Source organism: Rana temporaria, chromosome 6, assembly GCF_905171775.1.
Source record: "Rana temporaria chromosome 6, aRanTem1.1, whole genome shotgun sequence".
NCBI lineage: Eukaryota > Metazoa > Chordata > Amphibia > Anura > Ranidae > Rana > Rana temporaria.
The window spans coordinates 16,081,813-16,103,702 of NC_053494.1; the positions used below are offsets into that span (position 1 = coordinate 16,081,813).

The following is a 21,890-nucleotide window of genomic DNA, read 5'->3' on the forward strand; positions in this document are numbered from 1 at the left end:
ATGTGTGTGTATACTGTGTATGTATTCTGTATGTGTGTGTGTATACTGTGTATGTATTCTGTATGTGTGTATACTGTGTATGTATTCTGTATGTGTGTGTGTATACTGTGTATGTATTCTGTATGTGTGTGTATACTGTGTATGTATTCTGTATGTGTGTGTGTGTATACTGTATGTGTGTGTGTGTATACTGTATGTGTATGTGTGTATGCTGTGTATGTATTCTGTATGTGTGTGTGTATACTGTGTATGTATTCTGTATGTCTGTGTGTGTATACTGTATGTGTGTGTATTGTGTGTGTGTGTATACTGTATATGTGTGTATGTTGTGTATGTATTCTGTATGTGTGTGTGTATACTGTGTGGCCCCATAATCTATTGCCTGGGGGGCCCCATAATCTCCTATTGCCCGGGGGCCCCATGAGTTGTCAGTCCGCCCCTGAGCCAGAGAACCTTTGTTACATTTTTATCACCATCTGTGTCCTTACAAGGACAAGGACAGGACATTATGGGAAAATCTTTCTAATGGGGACACCAACAAAACAATTTTTAACAAAACGAGGAAAGGTTTTTAATGTTGTCCATGGTGGTCTGTCCTTGGGAAAACGTTCCATTTTTTATATGGGTGTCACAGAGGCAGGAACTAAGGGAAATTGTCCACAACGGAGTTATAGAGAAGAAATGGAAACCTTACAGAAATGTCAACCTTTCCACACTCTTTCCAGAATTTTTGCGCAGTTGGGCTTTCAATTGGGTGGCGCAGTTGGCCGTTGTTACTACTTCAACCCTGTTGCCAAGCCATTTGTATATAATGCATTTTCTATTATTTTTACGGTACTCCAAGGTGGTAGAAGACAATTGCTTCAACCAGATACATGTATTGTTTTTCCCATCACGGCTTTGAATTTATGTAAACAGAGCTGCTGGTCAAGCCGTTGAAGTATTGGAGTCTAGGCTGAGACTGTGAAGAAAACCATTTTAAACGAATAGACTGTGTCTACAATATAAGCCACCAGGTTGATATAAGTCAAGATGGTTATCCCAACTCCATTGTCCCAATAACAAATATAGCCAGGTGGACATTGACCTCTGTCTGGATAGGCCCTGAAGAAGTAGTAGGGCCATATGACCGCCACGGTGACATACATGACCACTGCCAAGATATTGTAACCAATGAGAATCTTCTCAAAGCTGATGGGCAGTCTAGGCAAGAGACGTCCAATGGTTAGGATGATGATTAAAGTGGTAATGATGAAGCAAATGGAGTAGACAGCCACACACCACTGCAAACCTGGGCTGAAAGAAACCGGTAGAAGAAGTGAGAAGATAATACAGGCAACGTAGGCTTCAAAGACCTTCAGCAGGCCAGGGATGGTAGAGAGAAAACCACTAATCTCGCCAGGTTTCGCCCGGGTAAATCCCACTTCAATGGCATAGGCGAAGAAGCATAAGATGGACATGGCCGTGGCAGCACCCATACAGGCACAGATGTGTCCACCGCAGCCTCCTTTCAGGAAGACGGATGGGTACATGATGGATGTGGTGAGGAGCATCAATGAAGCCAACATGGCGAAGGCCGAGGTGAAGTCCTCCCAGGAGATAGGAACTCTACTGGCAAACCCGGTCAGCTCCAGGACAACGATTAGGATAGTCACGATAAAACACAGGATCCAGGTAACCATACTCCAGGCTCCATATTGGGTTCCGTACGCTTGGACGCTGGCCACCAAGCTGAAGGCGGTGCAGGAGAAGAAGATTTGGAGGAATCGGAGGATCAGCAAGGGATTGAAAAAGGAGCGAAGTTCCATCTTGGTGTTATGAAGATGCAAGGAGGTGAAGGTGTACTGAGGTTCCCCCGGATGAGGAGATCAGAGGGGAATCTGTTATAGGACTGATTTCAAACAAGCTTCCACCTTTGCTTTACGAAGCGGTCTGTACCTGAAACACAAGAAGATAAGATGTGACCTAGATGCTGAAATATTATTACCGTATTTATCGCCCTATAGCGCGCACCGGCGTATAGCGCGCACCCCAAACCTAGAGGAGAATCCTAAGGAAAAAAAATAAATACTGACAATTTACAGATACAGTTGCCCGGCGGCGGCCTTGTCCGGTCCGGCGTCAGTCTGTGGCATTCGTGGTGTCCTCCCCGCTTCTTCCCGCGCTGTTTTTGAACGGCGCCGCCGACATATACCGAGTGCAGTACACTCGGGTAAACTTGGCTGGGCTCGGCCACGCTCGGCTCCTCTCGTGGAGCCGATCGTGGCCGAGCCCAGCCGAGTGTACCCGAGTGTACTGCACTCGGTATATGTCGGCGCTCAGAAAGCCGACATATACCGAGTGCAGTACTCTCGTGTATACTCGGCTCGCAGGGCCGAGCTTGGCCAAACCCAGCAGAGTGTACCCGAGTGTACTGCACTCGGTATATGTCGGTGGCGGCGCTCAGAAAGCGAGGATCGGCGTATAACGCCAATGGAAGAAGCATTCTTCCCACCAATGACCACCAATAAAAGGAGCATTCTTCCTACCAATGGAAGAAGCATTTCTCGCACTGACCACCAACAGAAGAAGCATTCTTCCCACCAATGACCACCAATGGAAGAAGCATTCGTCCCACCAATGACCACCAATAAAAGGAGCGTTCTTCCCGCCAATGACCACCAATAAAAAGGAGCGTTCTTCCCGCCAATGACCACCAATGGAAGAAGCATTCTTCCAAACCAATGGGTGAAGCTTTCCTCCCAATGACCACCAAAAGAAGAAGCATTCTTCCCACCAATGACCACCAATAAAAGGAGCGTTCTTCACCCGCCTGATGACCACCAATAGAAGAAGCATTCTTCCCATCAATGACCACCAATGGAAGAAGCATTCGTCCCACCAATGACCACCAATAAAAAGAGGCATTCCTCCCACCAATGACCACCAATGGAAGAAGCATTCTTCCCACCAATGACCACCAATAAAAGGAGCATTCTTCCTACCAATGACCACCAATAAAAGGAGCATTCTTCCTACCAATGACCACCAATAAAAGGAGCGTTCTTCCCTCCAATGACCACCAATAAAAGGAGCATTCTTCCCACCAATGACCACCAATGGAAGAAGCATTCTTCTTACCAATGGAAGAAGCATTTCTCCCACTGACCACCAATAGAAGAAGCATTCTTCCCACCAATGACCACCAATAAAAGGAGCATTCTTCCCACCAATGACCACCAATAAAAGGAGCATTCTTCCTACCAATGACCACCAATAAAAGGAGCATTCTTCCTACCAATGGAAGAAGCATTTCTCGCACTGACCACCAACAGAAGAAGCATTCTTCCCACCAATGACCACCAATGGAAGAAGCATTCGTCCCACCAATGACCACCAATAAAAGGAGCGTTCTTCCCGCCAATGACCACCAATAAAAAGGAGCGTTCTTCCCGCCAATGACCACCAATGGAAGAAGCATTCTTCCAAACCAATGGGTGAAGCTTTCCTCCCAATGACCACCAAAAGAAGAAGCATTCTTCCCACCAATGACCACCAATAAAAGGAGCGTTCTTCCCGCCTGATGACCACCAATAGAAGAAGCATTCTTCCCATCAATGACCACCAATGGAAGAAGCATTCGTCCCACCAATGACCACCAATAAAAAGAGGCATTCCTCCCACCAATGACCACCAATGGAAGAAGCATTCTTCCCACCAATGACCACCAATAAAAGGAGCATTCTTCCTACCAATGACCACCAATAAAAAGGAGCATTCTTCCTACCAATGACCACCAATAAAAGGAGCGTTCTTCCCGCCAATGACCACCAATGGAAGAAGCATTCTTCCCTCCATTGACCACCAATAAAAGGAGAGTTCTTCCCGCCAATGACCACCAATGGAAGAAGCATTTGTCCCACCAATGACCACCAAAAAAAGGAGCGTTCTTCCCGCCAATGACCACCAATGGAAGAATCATTCTTCCCACCAACGACCACCAATGGAAGAAGCATTCTTCCCACCAATGGAAGAAGCATTCCTCCCATCATTGAAAGAAGCATTGCTCCAACTGACCACCAGGGTACTATAGAGGCTGTAGATGTATTTGTTTTGGCAGGGGTTCCCTAAAACCTGAAAGTTATTTTAATGGTTCCCTTATGTAAAAAAAATAATAATAATAATTATATAGGAAAGGCTGGTCAAATGCAATATTAAACTTTTGATAGTTAAATAGCCCATTTTTGTGAAGGTTTACAAACCAGACCAAAAAGGGACAATGGAGGAGGAAAACGGTAGAGAGGTATTTGGTTCTATAAGGCGGACTGTCCTTGAGGGATAGTTGGGCCTTTTTGCATCCCACGCTTTAGGTTTGGGGGTTTAGGTTTGGTATACTAGCCCTAAATCTTATGCTTTGCGACTTTAGTTATCTAAAGGAAAAAATACACCAACCACTACAACACAGATAAGCCTGCTTGATTGCTCCATATTAATTTATTGCTTTATTTACCCAGTCAAAAGTCCAATAGCTTGTTCAAACATGACATTCCAGCCGCTGTTCTGCTCTAAAAAAGTCCGGACATAGACGTGGATATTCTTTCATCTGATGTAATAAAAGGTGTGGCAAACTAAAACAATCACACTGTTTGCAAACAATGGATAATGTAGCAATTATGCAATGTATGTATAATTTTTTACAACATAACAGATTATTCTCAATGTATCAGATGTAATTTGTGTGTAGTGATGAGAATGACAAAAAGTTTTCAAGAAGGGAATCCTTTCGATTTTTGATCATCAAAAAAAAGTTTCTGGTCCTGGGGTCAAGTTGCAGCCAGCACCCAGCCCTGCGCCCCGACTCCCTGGCAAACCCAGTTTCAAAGAATCCGATCTCAGGGATTTGTAGTTTTCTCTGCTCTGTTTTCCACCCACTGGGAGCTTGAGCTTGGACTACAACTCCCGAAATGCAACAGCTAGTGGTCGGCCGCCATGGCCATGCCCCCGGTCCAACTTCCTAGACCAGAATAAAAATGGTAGTGGGCAGCTGCTGCCGGCCATAAGTCAGAGCAGCCTGGGAGGCAATTGCCATCCTGCCCCCCGGCCCAGCCCTCCCCTGAACGCAGCCACTGTGCCATCAAACACAGCCACTGTGCCATCAAACGCAGCCACTGTGCCCATCAATTGCAGCCACTGTGCCCTCAATTATAGCCACTATGCCATCAATTATAGCCACTGTGCCATCAAACGCAGCCACTGTGCCATCAAACGCAGCCACTGTGCCCTCAATTGCAGCCACTGTGCCCTCAATTATAGCCACTGTGCCATCAATTATAGCCACTGTGCCATCAAACGCAGCCACTGTGCCCATCAAACGCAGCCACTGTGCCCATCAAACGCAGCCACTGTGCCATCAATTGCAGCCACTGTGCCATCAATTGCAACCACTGTGCCATCAATTGCAGCCACTGTGCCCTCAATTATAGCCACTGTGCCATCAATTATAGCTACTGTGCCATCAAACGCAGCCATTGTGCCCATCAAACGCTGCCACTGTGCCATCAAACGCTGCCACTCTGCCATCAAACGCTGCCACTGTGCCATCAAATCCCACTTTAACCACTTGCCTACTGTGCACATACACCCCTTTCCTGCCCAGACGAAATTTTAGCTTCCGGCACTGCGTCGCTTTAACTGACAATTGCGCGGTCGTGCGACGTGGCTCCCAAACAAAATTGACGTCCTTTTTTTCCCACACAAATAGAGCTTTTTTTTGGTGGTATTTGATCGCCTGTGCGGTTTTTATTTTTTGTGCTATAAACAAAAAAAGAGCGTAAATTTTGAAAAAAAACACCTTATTTTTTACTTTTTGCTATAATAAATATGAAAAAGGAAAAAAGTGCGCTTATCTAGTGCAATATACAGCTGCAAATTTAAAATGTTTATACAAACAAAATTAACATAGAAAAAGGTGGAGTTGCGTTGCGCTAACTAATGTGTGATAAATGTGCCATTTAAAAAAAAAAAAATGTTGTTATCTCAGTTTAGGCCAATACGTATTCTTCTACATATTTTTGGTAAAAAAAAAAAAAAATCGCAATAACCGTATAGTGACTGGTTTGCGCAAAAGTTATATTGCCTACAATAATTATTAGGGGACATAATTATGATTTTTTTATTATTATTTTTTTTACTAGGAATGGCGGCGATCTGTGTTTTTTTTTTTTTTGGGACTGCGACATTATGGCAGACACATCGGACACTTTTGACACATTTTTGGGACCATTCACATTCATACAGCGAACAGTGCTATAAATATACATTGATTACTGTATAAATGTGACTGGCAGGGAAGGGGTTAACCACTAGGGGGCGGGGAAGGGGTTAAATGTGTAGCCTAGTGAGTGTTCTAACTGTAGGGGGAGGGGGGTGACTGGGGGAGGTGACCGATGCTGTGTCCCTATGTACAAGGGACACAGCATCGGTCTCCTCTCTCCCTGACAGGACGTGGAGCTCTGTGTTTACACCCCATCATTACACACAGAGATCCACAATCCTGCTCAGTTACTGGGCAATCGCGGGTGCCCGGTGGCCATCGCGGCCGCCGGGTACGCGCATTGTGTTCCCAGTAACGCGACGGGTGCTTTAAATGACAGGACGTCATATGACGTCCTGTCAGAACAATAGGGGATTCCGCCCGCCGTCATTTGACGGCTGGCGGGTGTTAAGTGGTTAAACACCAAACCTTTTTTTGACAGTTGTTGTTTTCAAGTTAAAATCATTTTTTTTTTTGCTAGAAAATTGACACCCAAACATTTTATATATATATATATATATACATATTTTTTTTTTTAGTAGAGACCCTACAGAATAAAATGGGGGTTGTTGCAATATTTTATGTCGCACTGTATTTGCGCAGCGGTCTTTCAAATGCAATTTTTTGGGAAAAAAATTACTTTAACCACTTAAGCCCCGGACCAAAATGCTGCCTAAAGACCCAAGGGGTTTTTACAGTTCGGGACTGCATCGCTTTAACAGACAATTGCGTTCTCGTACGACGTGGCTCCCAAACAAAATTGGCGTCCTTTTTTCCCCACAAATAGAGCTTTCTTTTGGTGGTATTTGATCACCTCTGCGGTTTTTATTTTTTGCGCTATAAACAAAAATAGAGCGACAATTTTGAAAAAAATGCTATATTTTTTACTTTTTGCTGTAATAAATATCCCCCAAAAACATATATAATTTTTTTTCCACAGTTTAGGCCGATACGTATTCTTCTACCTATTTTTGGTAAAAAAAAATCGCAATAATCGTTTATCGGTTGGTTTGCGCAAAATTTATAGCGTTTACAAAATAGGGGATAGTTTTTTTTTTTTTTTTTTTATTTATTTTTTTTTACTACTAATGGCGGCGATCAGCGATTTTTTTCGTGACTGCGACATTATGGCGGACACTTCGGACAATTTTGACACATTTTTGGGACCATTGTCATTTTCACAGCAAAAAATGCATTTAAATTGCATTGTTTATTGTGAAAATGACAGTTGCAGTTTGGGAGTTAAACACAGGGGGCGCTGTAGGAGTTAGGGTTCACCTAGTGTGTGTTTACAACTGTAGGGGGGTGTGGCTGTAGGAATGACGTCATTGATCGTGTCTCCCCTATATAAGGGATCACTCGATCGATGCGCCGACACAGGGAAGCACGGGGAAGCCGTGTTTACATACGGCTCTTCCCGTTCTTCAGCTCCGGGGAGCGATCGCGACGGAGCGGCTATAAACAAATAGCCGCACCGTCGTCCCGGATCGCTCCCCGAGCGGACCCGACCTCCGCATGTACCGGGAGGGGTCCCGATCGGACCCCCCACCCACGTCTAGCAGAGGACGTACAGGTACGTGATTGTGCCTGTCCGTGCCATTCTGCCGACGTAAATGTACATGAGGAGGTCGGGAAGTGGTTAATGAATTAAAAAAAACTAACCAGTAAAGTTAGCCCAATTTTTTTTGGTATAATGTTAAAGATTTTACGCTCCAAGAATCGTGATCTTTATTCTAAGCAAAAAAAAACGTGATTCTCGTTTTGGCCAGAAACATGCAGCTCTACTTTAAAAAGGTTAACTCCACTTTTGCAGTTAAAAATAATAGCAAATACAAAAATAAATAAAATAGTGTATGCAATTGAGACTCAAGTCACATTGTAATTGAATGTCATTAAAAAACACGTTTCCTTTTCAATCTGCAGCTGCTGTATATTTCTAAAAATGTAATGCAATATGGCATACTGAACTTTGATGGCATCCCAGTCTTAGCCCGTAGGGTTCAGTATTGAGTTGGCTCCGCCCTTTACAGCTATAACAGCTTCACCTCTTCTGGGAAGGCCGTCCACAAGGTTTAGGAGTGTGTCTATGGGAAGGTTTGGCCATTCTTCCAGAAGCGCATTTGTGAGGTCAGGCACTGATGTTGGATGAGAAGGCCTGGCTCACAGTCTCCACTCGAATTCATCCCAAAGGTGTTCTATCAGGTTGAGGTCAGGACTCTGTGCAGGCCAGTCAAGTTCCTCCACCCCCAAACTCGCTTAGCCATGTCTTTATGGACCTTGCTTTGTAGACTGGTGCACAGTCATGTTTGGACAGGAAGGGCCCGTCCCCAAAGTGTTCCTACAAAGTTAGGAGCATGAAATTGTCCAAAATGTCTTAAAGAGTTCCCTTCACTGGAACTAAGGGGCCAAGCCCGACCCCTGAAAAACAACCCCACATTATAATCCCCCCTCCACCAAATGATTTGGACCAGTACGCAAAGCAAGGTCCATAAAGACATGGATGAGCGAGTTTGGGGTGGAGGAACTTGAATGGCCTACACAGAGTCCTGACCTCAACCCCATGAGAACACATTTGGCATGAATTAGAGTGAAGACTGCGAGCCAAGCCTTCTTGTGCCTGACCTCACAAATGCGCTTCTGGAAGAATGGTCAAACATTCCCATAGAGACACTCCTAAGTCTTGTGGACAGCCTACCCAGAAGAGTTGAAGCCGTTATAGTTTCAAAGGGCGGAGCCAACTCAATATTGAACCCCACGGACTAAAGCTGACCATACACCATATCATTTTCTTTAGATTTACCTTCAACTAAGTAGTGAAAGGGCCTGCCTGATTGCATACAAATTGGAAGTTTTTGTTATAAAACCCATTATATGGTTTTGGTAAATCTGATGGAAAGTTGTACAAGAAAATTGTATAATGTATGGCCAGCCTAAGACTGGGATGCCATTAAAGTTCATGTGCGTGTAAAGTAGGGTTGCCACTTCATCCCTTTAAACCTAAACCCATATGAACATGGGCGTCCGCTGATATTTTATCAGGGAGGGGCACTTTGGCAGCGGTGATACACAGTCGCATTTAACCCTTTCTTTCTTTAAACGCTAGTGGGGATTAAACGTGCCCCACTAGCGGCCGAATTGCGCAGCTAAAACTATGGTAAAGCATCACTTTTTAGCGGCGCTTTACCGATAACGCGGCCAGATGGCAGTGTGAAATTGCTCTTGAGATAATTCATCTTCACTCCATGCCCATATAAATATAGCCTAGAGAATGTACAGACCCCCCTTCAGCACAGATGGACCTCCCCTTCAGCACAGACCCCCCCTTCAGTACAGACCCCCCCTTCAGTACAGACCCCCCCTTCAGCACAGATGGACCCCCCCTTCAGTACAGACCCCCCCTTCAGTACAGACCCCCCCTTCAGCACAGATGGACCCCCCTCCCCCCATCCCATTCAGTACCTCAGATCAGCCATCACCGCGGCACAGGCACAGCAGGTTCACATAAACACTGGAGGGGGGGTGGCTTCACTCTGCTCGCTGTGCCTGTGTGACCTCCAGCCCCGGGACCGCTCAGACAGCCCGCAGCCGCAAAAATCTTCAACACCTTCTCGATTTTCCAGGGGGAGGGGGGGTCAATTGCCCCCCCTTGCCCTATGGAGCGGACGCCCATGCATATGAATTACAGAGGTTCTGCGGCTAATATAAAGCAGATAAGGCACTAACTAGGATTAATTGCCACCTTAATCAGTCAAAGAACCTGTGTTCTTAAAAGCAGTGGCAGTGCGTCCATAAAGGACGCAGGAGCGCCGCCCCCCCTTCTGTCACTTTCTAATCACCATACATAGATTCATGCATTGCATAGATCTATCTATGGTCAGTGCTGACGGTCTCCATTCTGGTATCTGGCCCCTTTTCAGGGCACAGTGGCAGCACATGGGGCACAATGGCAATATTTGGGGCACAGTGGCAACACATGGGGCACAGTGGCAGCACATGAGGCACAGTGGAAGCATTTGGGGCACAGTGTCAATATTTGGGGCACACAGACAGCACATGGGGCACAGTGGCAGCACATGGGGCACAGTGGAAGCATTTGGGGCACAGTGGAAGCATTTGGGGCACAGTGGAAGCACATGGGGCACAGTGGCAGCACTTGGGGCACAGTGGCAGCACTTGGGGCACAGTGGCAGCGTTTGGGGCACAGTGGCAGCGTTTGGGGCACAGTGGCAGTGTTTCATGGGCAAAGTGGCTGCGTTTGATGGGCACAATGGCTGCGTTTGATGGGCAAAGTGGCTGCGTTTGATGGGCACAGTGGCTAAAAATTTTAAGCACCAGCCGCCACTGGTTTAAAGGGATGAGGTGGCAACTCTACCCCCTGCCGATTTATTAGTTAGTTATTTAATTTCCCAAAAAAATGTGGACCAAGGAGACAACCCAACCACAAAAAGCGTACCATACCTGTGTGCCCTACAATTCCCAGTCACATGCCTTCACCTGTCCCTGCACACTATACGATGCTTTTCAGGGCACAGTGGCAGCACATGGGGCACAATGGCAATATTTGGGGCACACCGGCAGCACATGGGGCAAGTGGGGCACAGAGGCAGCATTTGGGGCACAGTGGCAATATTTGGGGCACAGTGGCAGCACATGGGGCACAGTGGCAGCACATGGGGCACAGTGGTAGCAAATGGGGCACAGTGGAAGCACATGGGGCACAGTGGCAACACTTGGGGCACAGCGGTAGCATATGGGGCACAGTGGAGGCACTTAGGGCACAGTGGCAGCATTTAGGGCACAGTGGCAGCATTTGGGGCACAGTGGCAGCGTTTAATGGGCAAAGTGGCTGCGTTTGATGGGCACAATGTCTGCGTTTGATGGGCACAGTGGCTAAAAATTTTGAGCACCAGCCGCCACTGGTTTAAAGGGATGAGGTGGCAACTCTACCCCGTGCCCATAAGAGTTATTTAATTTCCTCTAAAAATGTGGACCAAGGAGACAACCCAACCACAAAAAGCGTACCATACCTGTGTGCCCTACAATTCCCAGTCACATGCCTTCACCTGTCCCTGCACACTATACGATGCTTTTCAGGGCACAGTGGCAGCACATGGGGCACAATGGCAATATTTGGGGCACACCGGCAGCACATGGGGCAAGTGGGGCACAGAGGCAGCATTTGGGGCACAGTGGCAATATTTGGGGCACAGTGGCAGCACATGGGGCACAGTGGCAGCACATGGGGCACAGTGGTAGCAAATGGGGCACAGTGGAAGCACATGGGGCACAGTGGCAACACTTGGGGCACAGCGGTAGCATATGGGGCACAGTGGAGGCACTTAGGGCACAGTGGCAGCATTTAGGGCACAGTGGCAGCATTTGGGGCACAGTGGCAGCGTTTAATGGGCAAAGTGGCTGCGTTTGATGGGCACAATGTCTGCGTTTGATGGGCACAGTGGCTAAAAATTTTGAGCACCAGCCGCCACTGGTTTAAAGGGATGAGGTGGCAACTCTACCCCGTGCCCATAAGAGTTATTTAATTTCCTCTAAAAATGTGGACCAAGGAGACAACCCAACCACAAAAAGCGTACCATACCTGTATGCCCTACAATGCCCAGTCACATGCCTTCACCTGTCCCTGCACACTATACGATGCTTGGCAAAGGTGTCAGATGGCGTCAGCCGATTCGGTGCCAGCTCCTGGTTTACGGAATGTAACGTTTTTCCTCATCTGTGCTAGGTTGGTGATCCAGGCATTGGCAGAAGGAGACGGTCATCTGCAGCAGGACAGGACAGGACAGGACAGGAGTGTCCCCGGTTGGGATACAACTGGATCCCTTAGATACAGCTCTCCTGCGGAGTGCCAGGGTGTGTAGAGAGTCAGGTGGGGTCCGCCCTGTTCAGGTGTGTCCTCAGCTATCTGCCTGCTCTGATCTCACACCCAGGAGAACAGGATACACCTCTACCTGATCTCCAACCCCGTCCACCCCCCCGGGGGACAGGACGCGTGACACAACGAGGAAACAGTGTGACAAACATTCAGGCTACACATTTTTTATTTTTTTTTATTACTCTTTGCAAAAAAAAAATCTGCAATGCAAGAGAGCAGCTTCCCATAACATAAAAAAAGACAGAAAAAACAATAGAACATACATTTAATAAAGCACGCTTTATAGTGATATTAAACACATTGGGGTAGATTCAGCAAGCAATTACGCCTGCGTATCCATAGATACGCAGCGTAATTGCTAAGTAGCGCCGGCGTATCAACTTTCTGTATTCAGAAAGCTCGATACGCCGACTGTAGCCTAAGATACGACTGGCATTAGGCTCTTATGCCGTCGTATCTTAGGCTGCATTCTGACGCTGGCCGCTAGGTGGCGTTCCCGTAGTTGTCAGCGTAGAGTATGCAAATTGCATACTCACGCCGATTCACAAATGTACGCGCGCCCGGCGCTCGTGTTTTACGTCGTTTGCGTTCGTCGCTTTCGTCGTAAGGCTGCTCCTGCGATTAGGAGGCGCAGCCAATGGTAATTATAGACGTCGTTCCCGCGTCGCAATTTTCGAAATTTACGTCGTTTGCGTAAGTGGATCGTGAATGGCGCTGGATGCCATTTACGTTCACGTCGAAGCAAATGACGTCCTTGCGACGTCATTTACCGCAATGCACGTCGGGAAATTTTCCCGACGAAGCATGCGCAGTACGTTCGACGCGGGAACGCGCCTAATTTAAATGATCCACGCCCCCTACTGGATCATTGAAATTACGTGCGCTTACGCAGGCCCCTTTTACAAAACGCCGCCGCAAATTACGGAGCAAATGCTTTGTGAATCACTGATGGGCACTGATGAGACTGCACTGATGGGCACTGATGAGACTGTACTGATAGGTGGCACTGATAGGCAGTGATTAGCTGCACTGGCGGGCACCGAGGCAGGAGCCGATGTCCCTGTAACAGAAGTCGGCTACCGGGTCTTTGCTTCTCTTCTTGTGCTGATCGTGAGGAGAAGAAAAGTAGATAATCGGCTTGTTTACTTCCGTGATCAGCTTTCATTGGCTGACAGCTGATCACGTGATAAAGGGCTCGCTGTGATTCGTCCTTTACCCAGTTCTGTGATCAGCCGAGTTGAAAGGACTCAGCAGTCACAAATCGCGCCACCCACGGTGCGATCACGGTAGGACGTGTATTGATGCCCTCCTGGCACTGGAAGCCCGCGCTGTAGCCGTCATTCGCCTATAGCGTGGGTGGAAAGGGGCTAAACCTGATCACATAATAATAATTACACAGGTTCTATGGATGATTAAGGTGGTAATTAAACTCTGTGCCTTATCTGCATTTAATTAGCTGTAGAACGCGTGTAATTAATACATGTTCGGGTTTAAAGGGATGAGGTGACAGCCCTGCACAGCATCCCTTTAACAAGATCTTAATGCCTGGGGGGGTGGAAGGAGCAGCTAAAATTAGATAGCCAGATTCAGGTAGGGGTGCGTATCTTTAAGGCGTCGTAGCGTATCGTATTTACGCTACGCCGCCTTAAGTCAGAGAGGCAAGTACTGTATTCACAAAGCACTTGCCTCCTAACTTACGGCGGCGTAGCGTAAATGGGGCCGGTGTAAGCGCGCCTAATTCAAATGAGGATGGGGGGGGGGGGGTGTTTTATGTTAATGTTTGGTGACCCGACGTGATTGACGTTTTTTACGAACGGCGCATGCGCCGTCCGTTTACATATCCCGGTGTGCATTGCTCCAAAGTACGCCGCAAGGACGTATTGGTTTCGACGTGAACGTAAATTATGTCCAGCCCCATTCACGGACGACTTACGCAAACTACGTAAAAATTTCAAATTTCGACGTGGGAACGACGGCCATACTTAACATCGGCTGGGCCAGCTATTTGTTGGAATAACTTTACGCCGGAAAACGCCTAACGTAAACGGCGTATCTTTACTGCGACGGGCGCATGTACGTTCGTGAATCGGCGTATCTAGGCATTTACATATTCTACGCCGAACTCAACGGAAGCGCCACCTATCGGCCAGCGTAAATATTGCACCCTAAGATACGACGGCGCAGGCCGTTGTATCTTAGATAGGTTTAAGTGTATCTCAGTTTGAGAATACACTTAGGCCTCGTACACACGACCGGATCTATCCGCTGGGATTGATCCGCGGATCAGATCCAGCAGACAAATCCGGTCGTGTGTAGGCCCGAGCGGACATTTTTCGGCGGAGATTTCTCCAGCCGACGGATTTCCAGCAGATAAAAATTTCTTAGCATGCTAAGAAATGTATCCGCTGGTATCCATTCCAGCGGGCTGATCCGGTCGTCTGTACAGACTCACCGGATCAGTCCGTCCGCTCCCCTCCATCGCATGCGTCGTAATGATTCGACGCATGCGTGGAAGTAATTACCTTCCAGTGTTGCGCACGTCGCCGCGGATGGATTCCGTGCAGATTTCGATCTGATGGTGAGTACAGCCATCAGATCCAAATCCGCCAGAGGATTTATCCGCTGGGAACGGTCCGGCGGACCGTTTCCAGCGGATATCCTCTGGTGTGTACGGGGCCTTAAACTTACGACGGCGCAGATTCCCAGTTACGTCGGCGTAGAGAGTGCAAAATCTGGTGCAGCTGTGCATGGTAGCCAATCAGCTTCTAACTTCATCTTGTTCAATGAAGCCTTGGCAAAAAAAAAAAACTGGAAGCTGATTGTCTTCTATACAGAGCTGCACCCGATTTTGCACTCTCCAGTTTTTCAGAGTACTGCTGCCCAAGTGAAAGAGCCCTGTTCTGCCATCTATTGCTAGCTGTGCTTGCTTCCATTTCTGGGCTGCTCCCTGGAGGCTGTCTCTGAAGAAGGGTGATGTGTGCCATTCAGGTACAAAGCAGCACCTGCTATGTGTTCCACTGGAAGCGTTTTACCACTAGGACTAGGAGTCATGCCCAAAAAAATCCCCCGTAAATGTCCATCCTCATTTTGCATTGTGACCCCAGAAATGGTGTAAAGTAGTTTGAGTTCGGGTCCAGGTGAATCATCTGTCACCGTTTTCATACAGGGGTCCGAGAAGTAGGTGGGGAGGGACCCATCAGTGTCTCCATGATTGAGGTGAAACCAGCAGTGCCCCCGGAGAAGGGGAAACAATTATTTTTCTTCTTTGTTCCTCCCTGTGAACCTGCAGACCGGGAAGTGGATACCCTCAAAGGTTACGGGTTGATAGAAATAGAAAAACTGGATATCAAAGTATGTGAAGTATGAATCGTCAGATTATATACTCAAGATTCCAAAACCAGAGACATTTCACTTTCAATGACTAAGAAAACAAAAATGTTTAAATCACTTCATTTCAACTGCAACCTGTAACCATGAACAGCACTCATACTCAGCAATCCCTGTAGGTAGAGCAATAGAATTTCATAGATCAGGAGGGTCAAACTCCATTTCATCTCGGACCGCATCAGAATTATGGTCGCCCTCAAAGGGTTGGTTGCATCTGTAAGACTAGATGTCCAAAGCAACTCCCCCCCTACATCAGATGTCAAGAGCCCACCACCATCAGAAGTCAATAGCCCACCACCACCAGATGTCAAGAGACCACCACCATCAGATGTCAAGAGCCCCCTTTCACCATCAGAAGTCAAGAGCCCACCACCATCAGAAGTCAAGAGCCCACCACCATCAGATGTCAAGAGCCCACCACCATCAGATGTCAAGAGCCCACCACCATCAGATGTCAAGAGCCCCCTTTCACCATCAGAAGTCAAGAGCCCACCACCATCAGATGTCAAGAGCCCACCACCATCAGATGTCAAGAGCCCCCTTTCACCATCAGAAGTCAAGAGCCCACCACCATCAGATGTCAAGAGCCCACCACCATCAGAGGTCAAGAGCCCACCACCATCAGAAGTCAAGAGCCCACCACCATCAGAGGTCAAGAGCCCACCACCATCAGAAGTCAAGAGCCCACCACCATCAGACGTCAAGAGCCCACCACCATCAGAGGTCAAGAGCCCACCACCATCAGATGTCAGGAGCCCACCACCATCAGATGTCAAGAGCCCCCTTTCACCATCAGAAGTCAAGAGCCCACCACCATCAGATGTCAAGAGCCCACCACCATCAGATGTCAAGAGCCCACCACCACCTTCAGACGTCAAGAGCCCACCACCATCAGATGTCAAGAGCCCACCACCAGACGTCAAGAGCCCACCACCATCAGAAGTCAAGAGCCCACCACCATCAGACGTCAAGAGCCCACCACCATCAGAGGTCAAGAGCCCACCACCATCAGATGTCAGGAGCCCACCACCATCAGATGTCAAGAGCCCCCTTTCACCATCAGAAGTCAAGAGCCCACCACCATCAGATGTCAAGAGCCCACCACCATCAGATGTCAAGAGCCCACCACCATCAGATGTCAAGAGCCCACCACCACCTTCAGACGTCAAGAGCCCACCACCATCAGATGTCAAGAGCCCACCACCAGACGTCAAGAGCCCACCCCATCAGAAGTCAAGAGCCCACCACCATCAGAAGTCAATAGCCCACCACCATCAGATGCAAGAGCCCCCTTTCACCATCAGAAGTCAAGAGCCCACCACCATCAGATGTCAAGAGCCCACCACCATCAGAGGTCAAGAGCCCACCACCATCAGAAGTCAAGAGCCCACCACCATCAGACGTCAAGAGCCCACCACCATCAGAGGTCAAGAGCCCACCACCATCAGATGTCAGGAGCCCACCACCATCAGATGTCAAGAGCCCCCTTTCACCATCAGAAGTCAAGAGCCCACCACCATCAGATGTCAAGAGCCCACCACCATCAGATGTCAAGAGCCCACCACCACCTTCAGACGTCAAGAGCCCACCACCATCAGATGTCAAGAGCCCACCACCAGACGTCAAGAGCCCACCACCATCAGAAGTCAAGAGCCCACCACCATCAGACGTCAAGAGCCCACCACCATCAGAGGTCAAGAGCCCACCACCATCAGATGTCAGGAGCCCACCACCATCAGATGTCAAGAGCCCCCTTTCACCATCAGAAGTCAAGAGCCCACCACCATCAGATGTCAAGAGCCCACCACCATCAGATGTCAAGAGCCCACCACCATCAGATGTCAAGAGCCCACCACCACCTTCAGACGTCAAGAGCCCACCACCATCAGATGTCAAGAGCCCACCACCAGACGTCAAGAGCCCACCCCATCAGAAGTCAAGAGCCCACCACCATCAGAAGTCAATAGCCCACCACCATCAGATGCAAGAGCCCACCACCATCACCACTGATAGAAATCCAGTGTCTTGTTGCTTCCTGTGTACTGAACTAAAGTCACAAACAATGTTATCAGCCTTCCAAGTTATCTAATACCAAACACCTTCCTCCTATGTCATTTAGATAAGAAGTGTCCACAGCACCAACCATTTCCACTTTGTTTCTATCACACCTACATTTTTTTTTCTTCTTCACACATCTATAGATAGTGATAACGACCCTTTATTGGTTCCCTGGAGAACACACTGTATTGCCAAAAGTATTGGGACACCTGCATTTACATGCACATGAACCTTAATGGCATCCCAGTCTTAGCCCGAAGGGTTCAATATTTAGTTGGCCCGCCCTTTGCAGTTATAACAGCTTCAACTCTTCTGGGAAGGCTGTCCACAAGGTTTAGGAGTGTGTCTAGGGGAATGTTTGACCATTCTTCCAGAAGCACATGCGCCGGGCCCACAAAACTAAGATACGCCTAAAAACAGGCTTCATTCCACCGACGTAACTTGCCTACACCGGCGTATTTACGCTGGACGCATGTGGCGCTCCCATTGGTTTTCTATTAAAATATGCAAATGAGGGAGATACGCCGATTCACGATCGTACGTGCGCCCGACGCAGGCTACGCGATGTGCGCATAAGTCGTACGTCCGGCGTAAAGTTAAGCCCCATAAAGGAGGTGTAACTCAGCAGCAGACATGCAAAGGTCTTCACCAGGGAACACAAGCCGACGTATTTTACATTGGACGTGAATATGACTAGGCGTAGGTTACGTTCACGCCGTAGGCAGTGATCCGGCGTATCTGCATGCGCACTGGGATGCGTCCACGGGACGGCGCATGCGCAGTTTGTGATACGTGTCTATCTGGCGCTCGGCCCATCATTTGCATGGGGTCACGCCTCATTAGCATGGCTCACGCCCACTTCCACTTACGCCGACTTACGCCTTGGAAACCCAGCGCAGTTTTGGGAGGAAGTGCTTTGTGAATTCCATGCTTGCCTCTCTGCGCTGCGTCGGCGTAGCGTACAGGAGATACGCTACGGCGGCATAAATGTGTGCCGCTGACTGTGAATCCGGGCCATAGTGTCTACAAACTATGAGATATTTGTATGCCATTTTGTATTTATTTATTTATTTTTCACTAGTAATGGCAGCGATCAGCGACTTATAGCGGGACTGCAATATTGCTACGGACAAATTGGACACCTTCTCCTAGCAACAAATAACACATCCCGAAAAAAAAAAAAGACTTAAAAACGCATAAGAAATGCAAAGCCGGCTTCAAAAACGCATCAACTGCACATGCATAGATGTGAAACCAGCCTGAATACACATGACAGCACTGAAGTGATGTGAACGCGGCTCAGGGAAATCCAATTCTTGGTCTTGCACGCGCGGTCAATAGAAACGTGTCGCAGCGTATCTGGTGTAAACAAAGCCCAGTAATGCACACTTGGCTTCTATACACTGACATCTTTCACAACTGTTTGAGGTCAATAAAAAGACTTTAGAAAGAATGTAAAGTCACGCTGTCCTTGTTATGATGAATGAAATAGTATTGGAAGGGCTGGTTTAACCACTTCAGCTCCGCAAGGTATTACCCCCCCCCCCACCCCCTCATGACCAGGCCATTTTTTTGTGATACAGCACTGCCTGACTAACAATTGCGCGGTCATGCGACACTCTACACAAATAACATTTATGTCCTTTTTTTCCTCCACAAATATAATATATAATGTAATATAAATGTGAATGGTCCCAAAATAGTGTCAAAAGTGTCTGATGTGTCCGCCATAATGTCGCAGTCACGAAAAAATCGCAGATCACCGCCATTACTAGTAAAAAAAAAAAAAATTCTTAATAAAAATGCCATAAAACTATCCCCTATTTTGTAGACGCTATAACATTTGCGCAAACCAATCAATATACGCTTATTGTGATTTTTTTAATTTGTTTACCAAAAATATGTAAAAGAATACACATCGACCTAAACTGAAGAAAAAAATAGCTTTTTTTTAAAAAAAAAATTGGATATTTATTATAGCAAAAAGTACAAAATACTGTTTGTTTGTTTTTCAAAATTGTCGCTTAATTTTTGTTTATAGCGCAAAAAATAAAAACCGCAGAGGTGATCAAATACCACCAAAAGAAAGCTCTATTTGTGGGGAAAAAAGGACGCCGATTTTGTTTGGGAGCCACGTCGCACGACCGCGCAATTGTCAGTTAAAGCGACGCAGTGATGAATCGCAAAAAAATGGATCAGTCACTTGGCAACCAAATCCTCCGGGGCTGAAGTGGTTAAACCCGAGCGTTACAAAACACGCTGAAAAACATGTGCCGCAGTGCCATTTAATGTTAATGGCACCCAAAATGCGTCAAGCAGATGCGTGTTTTGCATAGGGAAGCCCATTGAAATGTCACACAGAAAAAATAGAAGAAAAAGAAAAAACACAGAAATAAAAAACCATCACCCTTTTAGTTAATGCTAGGCAGGGCCGATCCACCCTATAGGCTCACTATGCAAGCCGCTTAGGGCCCCGCAAGGCTGCGGAGAGCCCCCCAAATCACCAGAGGCCCGTCTGGTGAGAAATCGTTTTCGGCCCCTCACCCCGCTTCTCAACTCGCTGGCTGCATGGGAGAAGAGGTAAGAAGGCAGCACCCCCCGCTTCTCACTTTAATGTAAGATGTAATTTCCGACAGCAGATGACTGGGCTAGATTCAGGTACATTTGCGCTTTTTTTTTACGGAGGCGCAGGGCAACGTTTTTGCCCTGCGCCCCCGCAAATTTTCTGCGCTACCCGCGATTCACGGAGCAGTAGCTCCGTAAATTGCGTGGGCGCTCCGGCAAAATGCCCGGCGTAAGCGTGCGCAATTTAAATGATCCCGTAGGGGGCGGGAATCATTTAAATTAGGCGCGTTCCCGCGCCGATCGTAGAGCGCATGCTCCGTCGGGAAAACTTTCCCGACGTGCATTGCGGCAAATGATGTCGCAAGGACGTCATTTGCTTCAAAGTGAACGTGAACGGCGTCCAGCGCCATTCACGATTCACTTACGCAAACTATGTAAAGTTCAAATTTCGCGACGCGGGAACGACGGGTATACGCAACATTGGCTGCCCCTGCTAATAGCAGGGGCAGCCTTACGGGAAAACCGCAGTACGCAAACGACGTAAACTGCTTACGCAGGGCTCGCGTAACGTTGTGAATCGGCGTTAGTATGCAATTTGCATACTATACGCTGAGCACAACGGGAACGCCACCTAGCGGCCATTGCAAGAATGCAGCCGAAGATATGCGGGCATAAGAGCCTTATGCCACGCATATCTTAGGCTGCAGTCGGCGTAACGAGGTTCCTGAATCAGGAGCATTCGTTACGCCGGCGCAAGTAAGCAATTGAGCTGTGTAACTATGGTTACGCAGGCGCAATTGCTCTCTGAATCCGCAGCCCCCAACCCCCCCCCAGCTTCTTAACTTTAACGTGCCATGTAATTTTGCCCCAGGGAGGTCAGGATCGGCACTGATGCTAGGTGTGGATAGGGCCCAATACATTTGCTGCAACACTTCACCTTTATTGATCCTTCGTGCAAAGGGTGCAGCACTGTCGTCGCACATCTAAACCCAGTGTAGAAGGTTTGTGTTGGCGGTTGTAGATCGGTGGAGTCTCTACATGTTGTTATGTTACGCCTCTTCTTTTTTCGGCACCAGGAAAAGCCGAGTTTCAGATTCCATCAGCCACGCCTTGTGCAGCTCGGCTCATTGTCATTGTATGTTTGGTAAACCGTCAGGACTTGGCAGCACCATCACATCTCCGGGTCCTCTCATTGTTCAGAGTCCTTCATTCGGAAACATAGAAGAAAGGAACAATAATCACTGGTCACAGGGCGAAACGCGTCAACTTTTTAATATAGTGAAATACAGTACTGTACTTAGAAACTCCATCTGACTGGTTAGATGCTGAATTTTAAAAAGCAGCGGCAAGCCTGCCCATCTCATAGGTTTGCTATTCGGATAGAAGTTCGCTGTAAACATTCATACAGAGTTCTAAGTACTAAATGTCATTATATAAACTCACTTTACTGATAATAATAAGTGTAAAATGCAAAAACTCCGGTGGGTGTAACAAGATGTCCGCTTTCCCCCTCCTTAGTGTATCCTTACTATGGACGAGTGTCGGGTGTAACAAGATGGCGGTGACGGAACGTCTCTTGCGTTACACATTCTGACGGGTTGCCTAACCACTTAAGCCCCGGACTATTTGGCCGGCCAAGTGACCTGGCCGCTTTTTGCGATTCGACCCTTTGCGTCGCTTTAACTGACAATTGCGCGG

General features: G+C 47.6%; 1 protein-coding gene across 3 annotated transcripts; it reads right to left on the minus strand.

The window, feature by feature from the left end:
• Positions 1-546: 546 nt before the first annotated feature.
• Positions 547-21,217, minus strand: LOC120943179 (myeloid-associated differentiation marker-like). 3 transcript variants are annotated; one of them, XM_040356324.1, is made up of 2 exons: positions 21,130-21,217; positions 547-1,938 (listed from the first exon to the last, which is right to left on the minus strand). In XM_040356324.1, the coding sequence occupies exon 2, from the start codon at positions 1,806-1,808 to the stop codon at positions 951-953; it is 858 nt and encodes a 285-aa protein (XP_040212258.1). In that variant the 5' UTR covers positions 1,809-1,938; positions 21,130-21,217; the 3' UTR covers positions 547-950. The 3 variants fall into 3 exon arrangements, with proteins under 3 accessions (XP_040212258.1, XP_040212256.1, XP_040212257.1); XM_040356322.1 differs by lacking the exon at positions 21,130-21,217 and adding an exon at positions 11,889-12,209; XM_040356323.1 differs by lacking the exon at positions 21,130-21,217 and adding an exon at positions 10,751-10,830.
• Between the last annotated feature and the right edge of the window lie 673 nt (positions 21,218-21,890).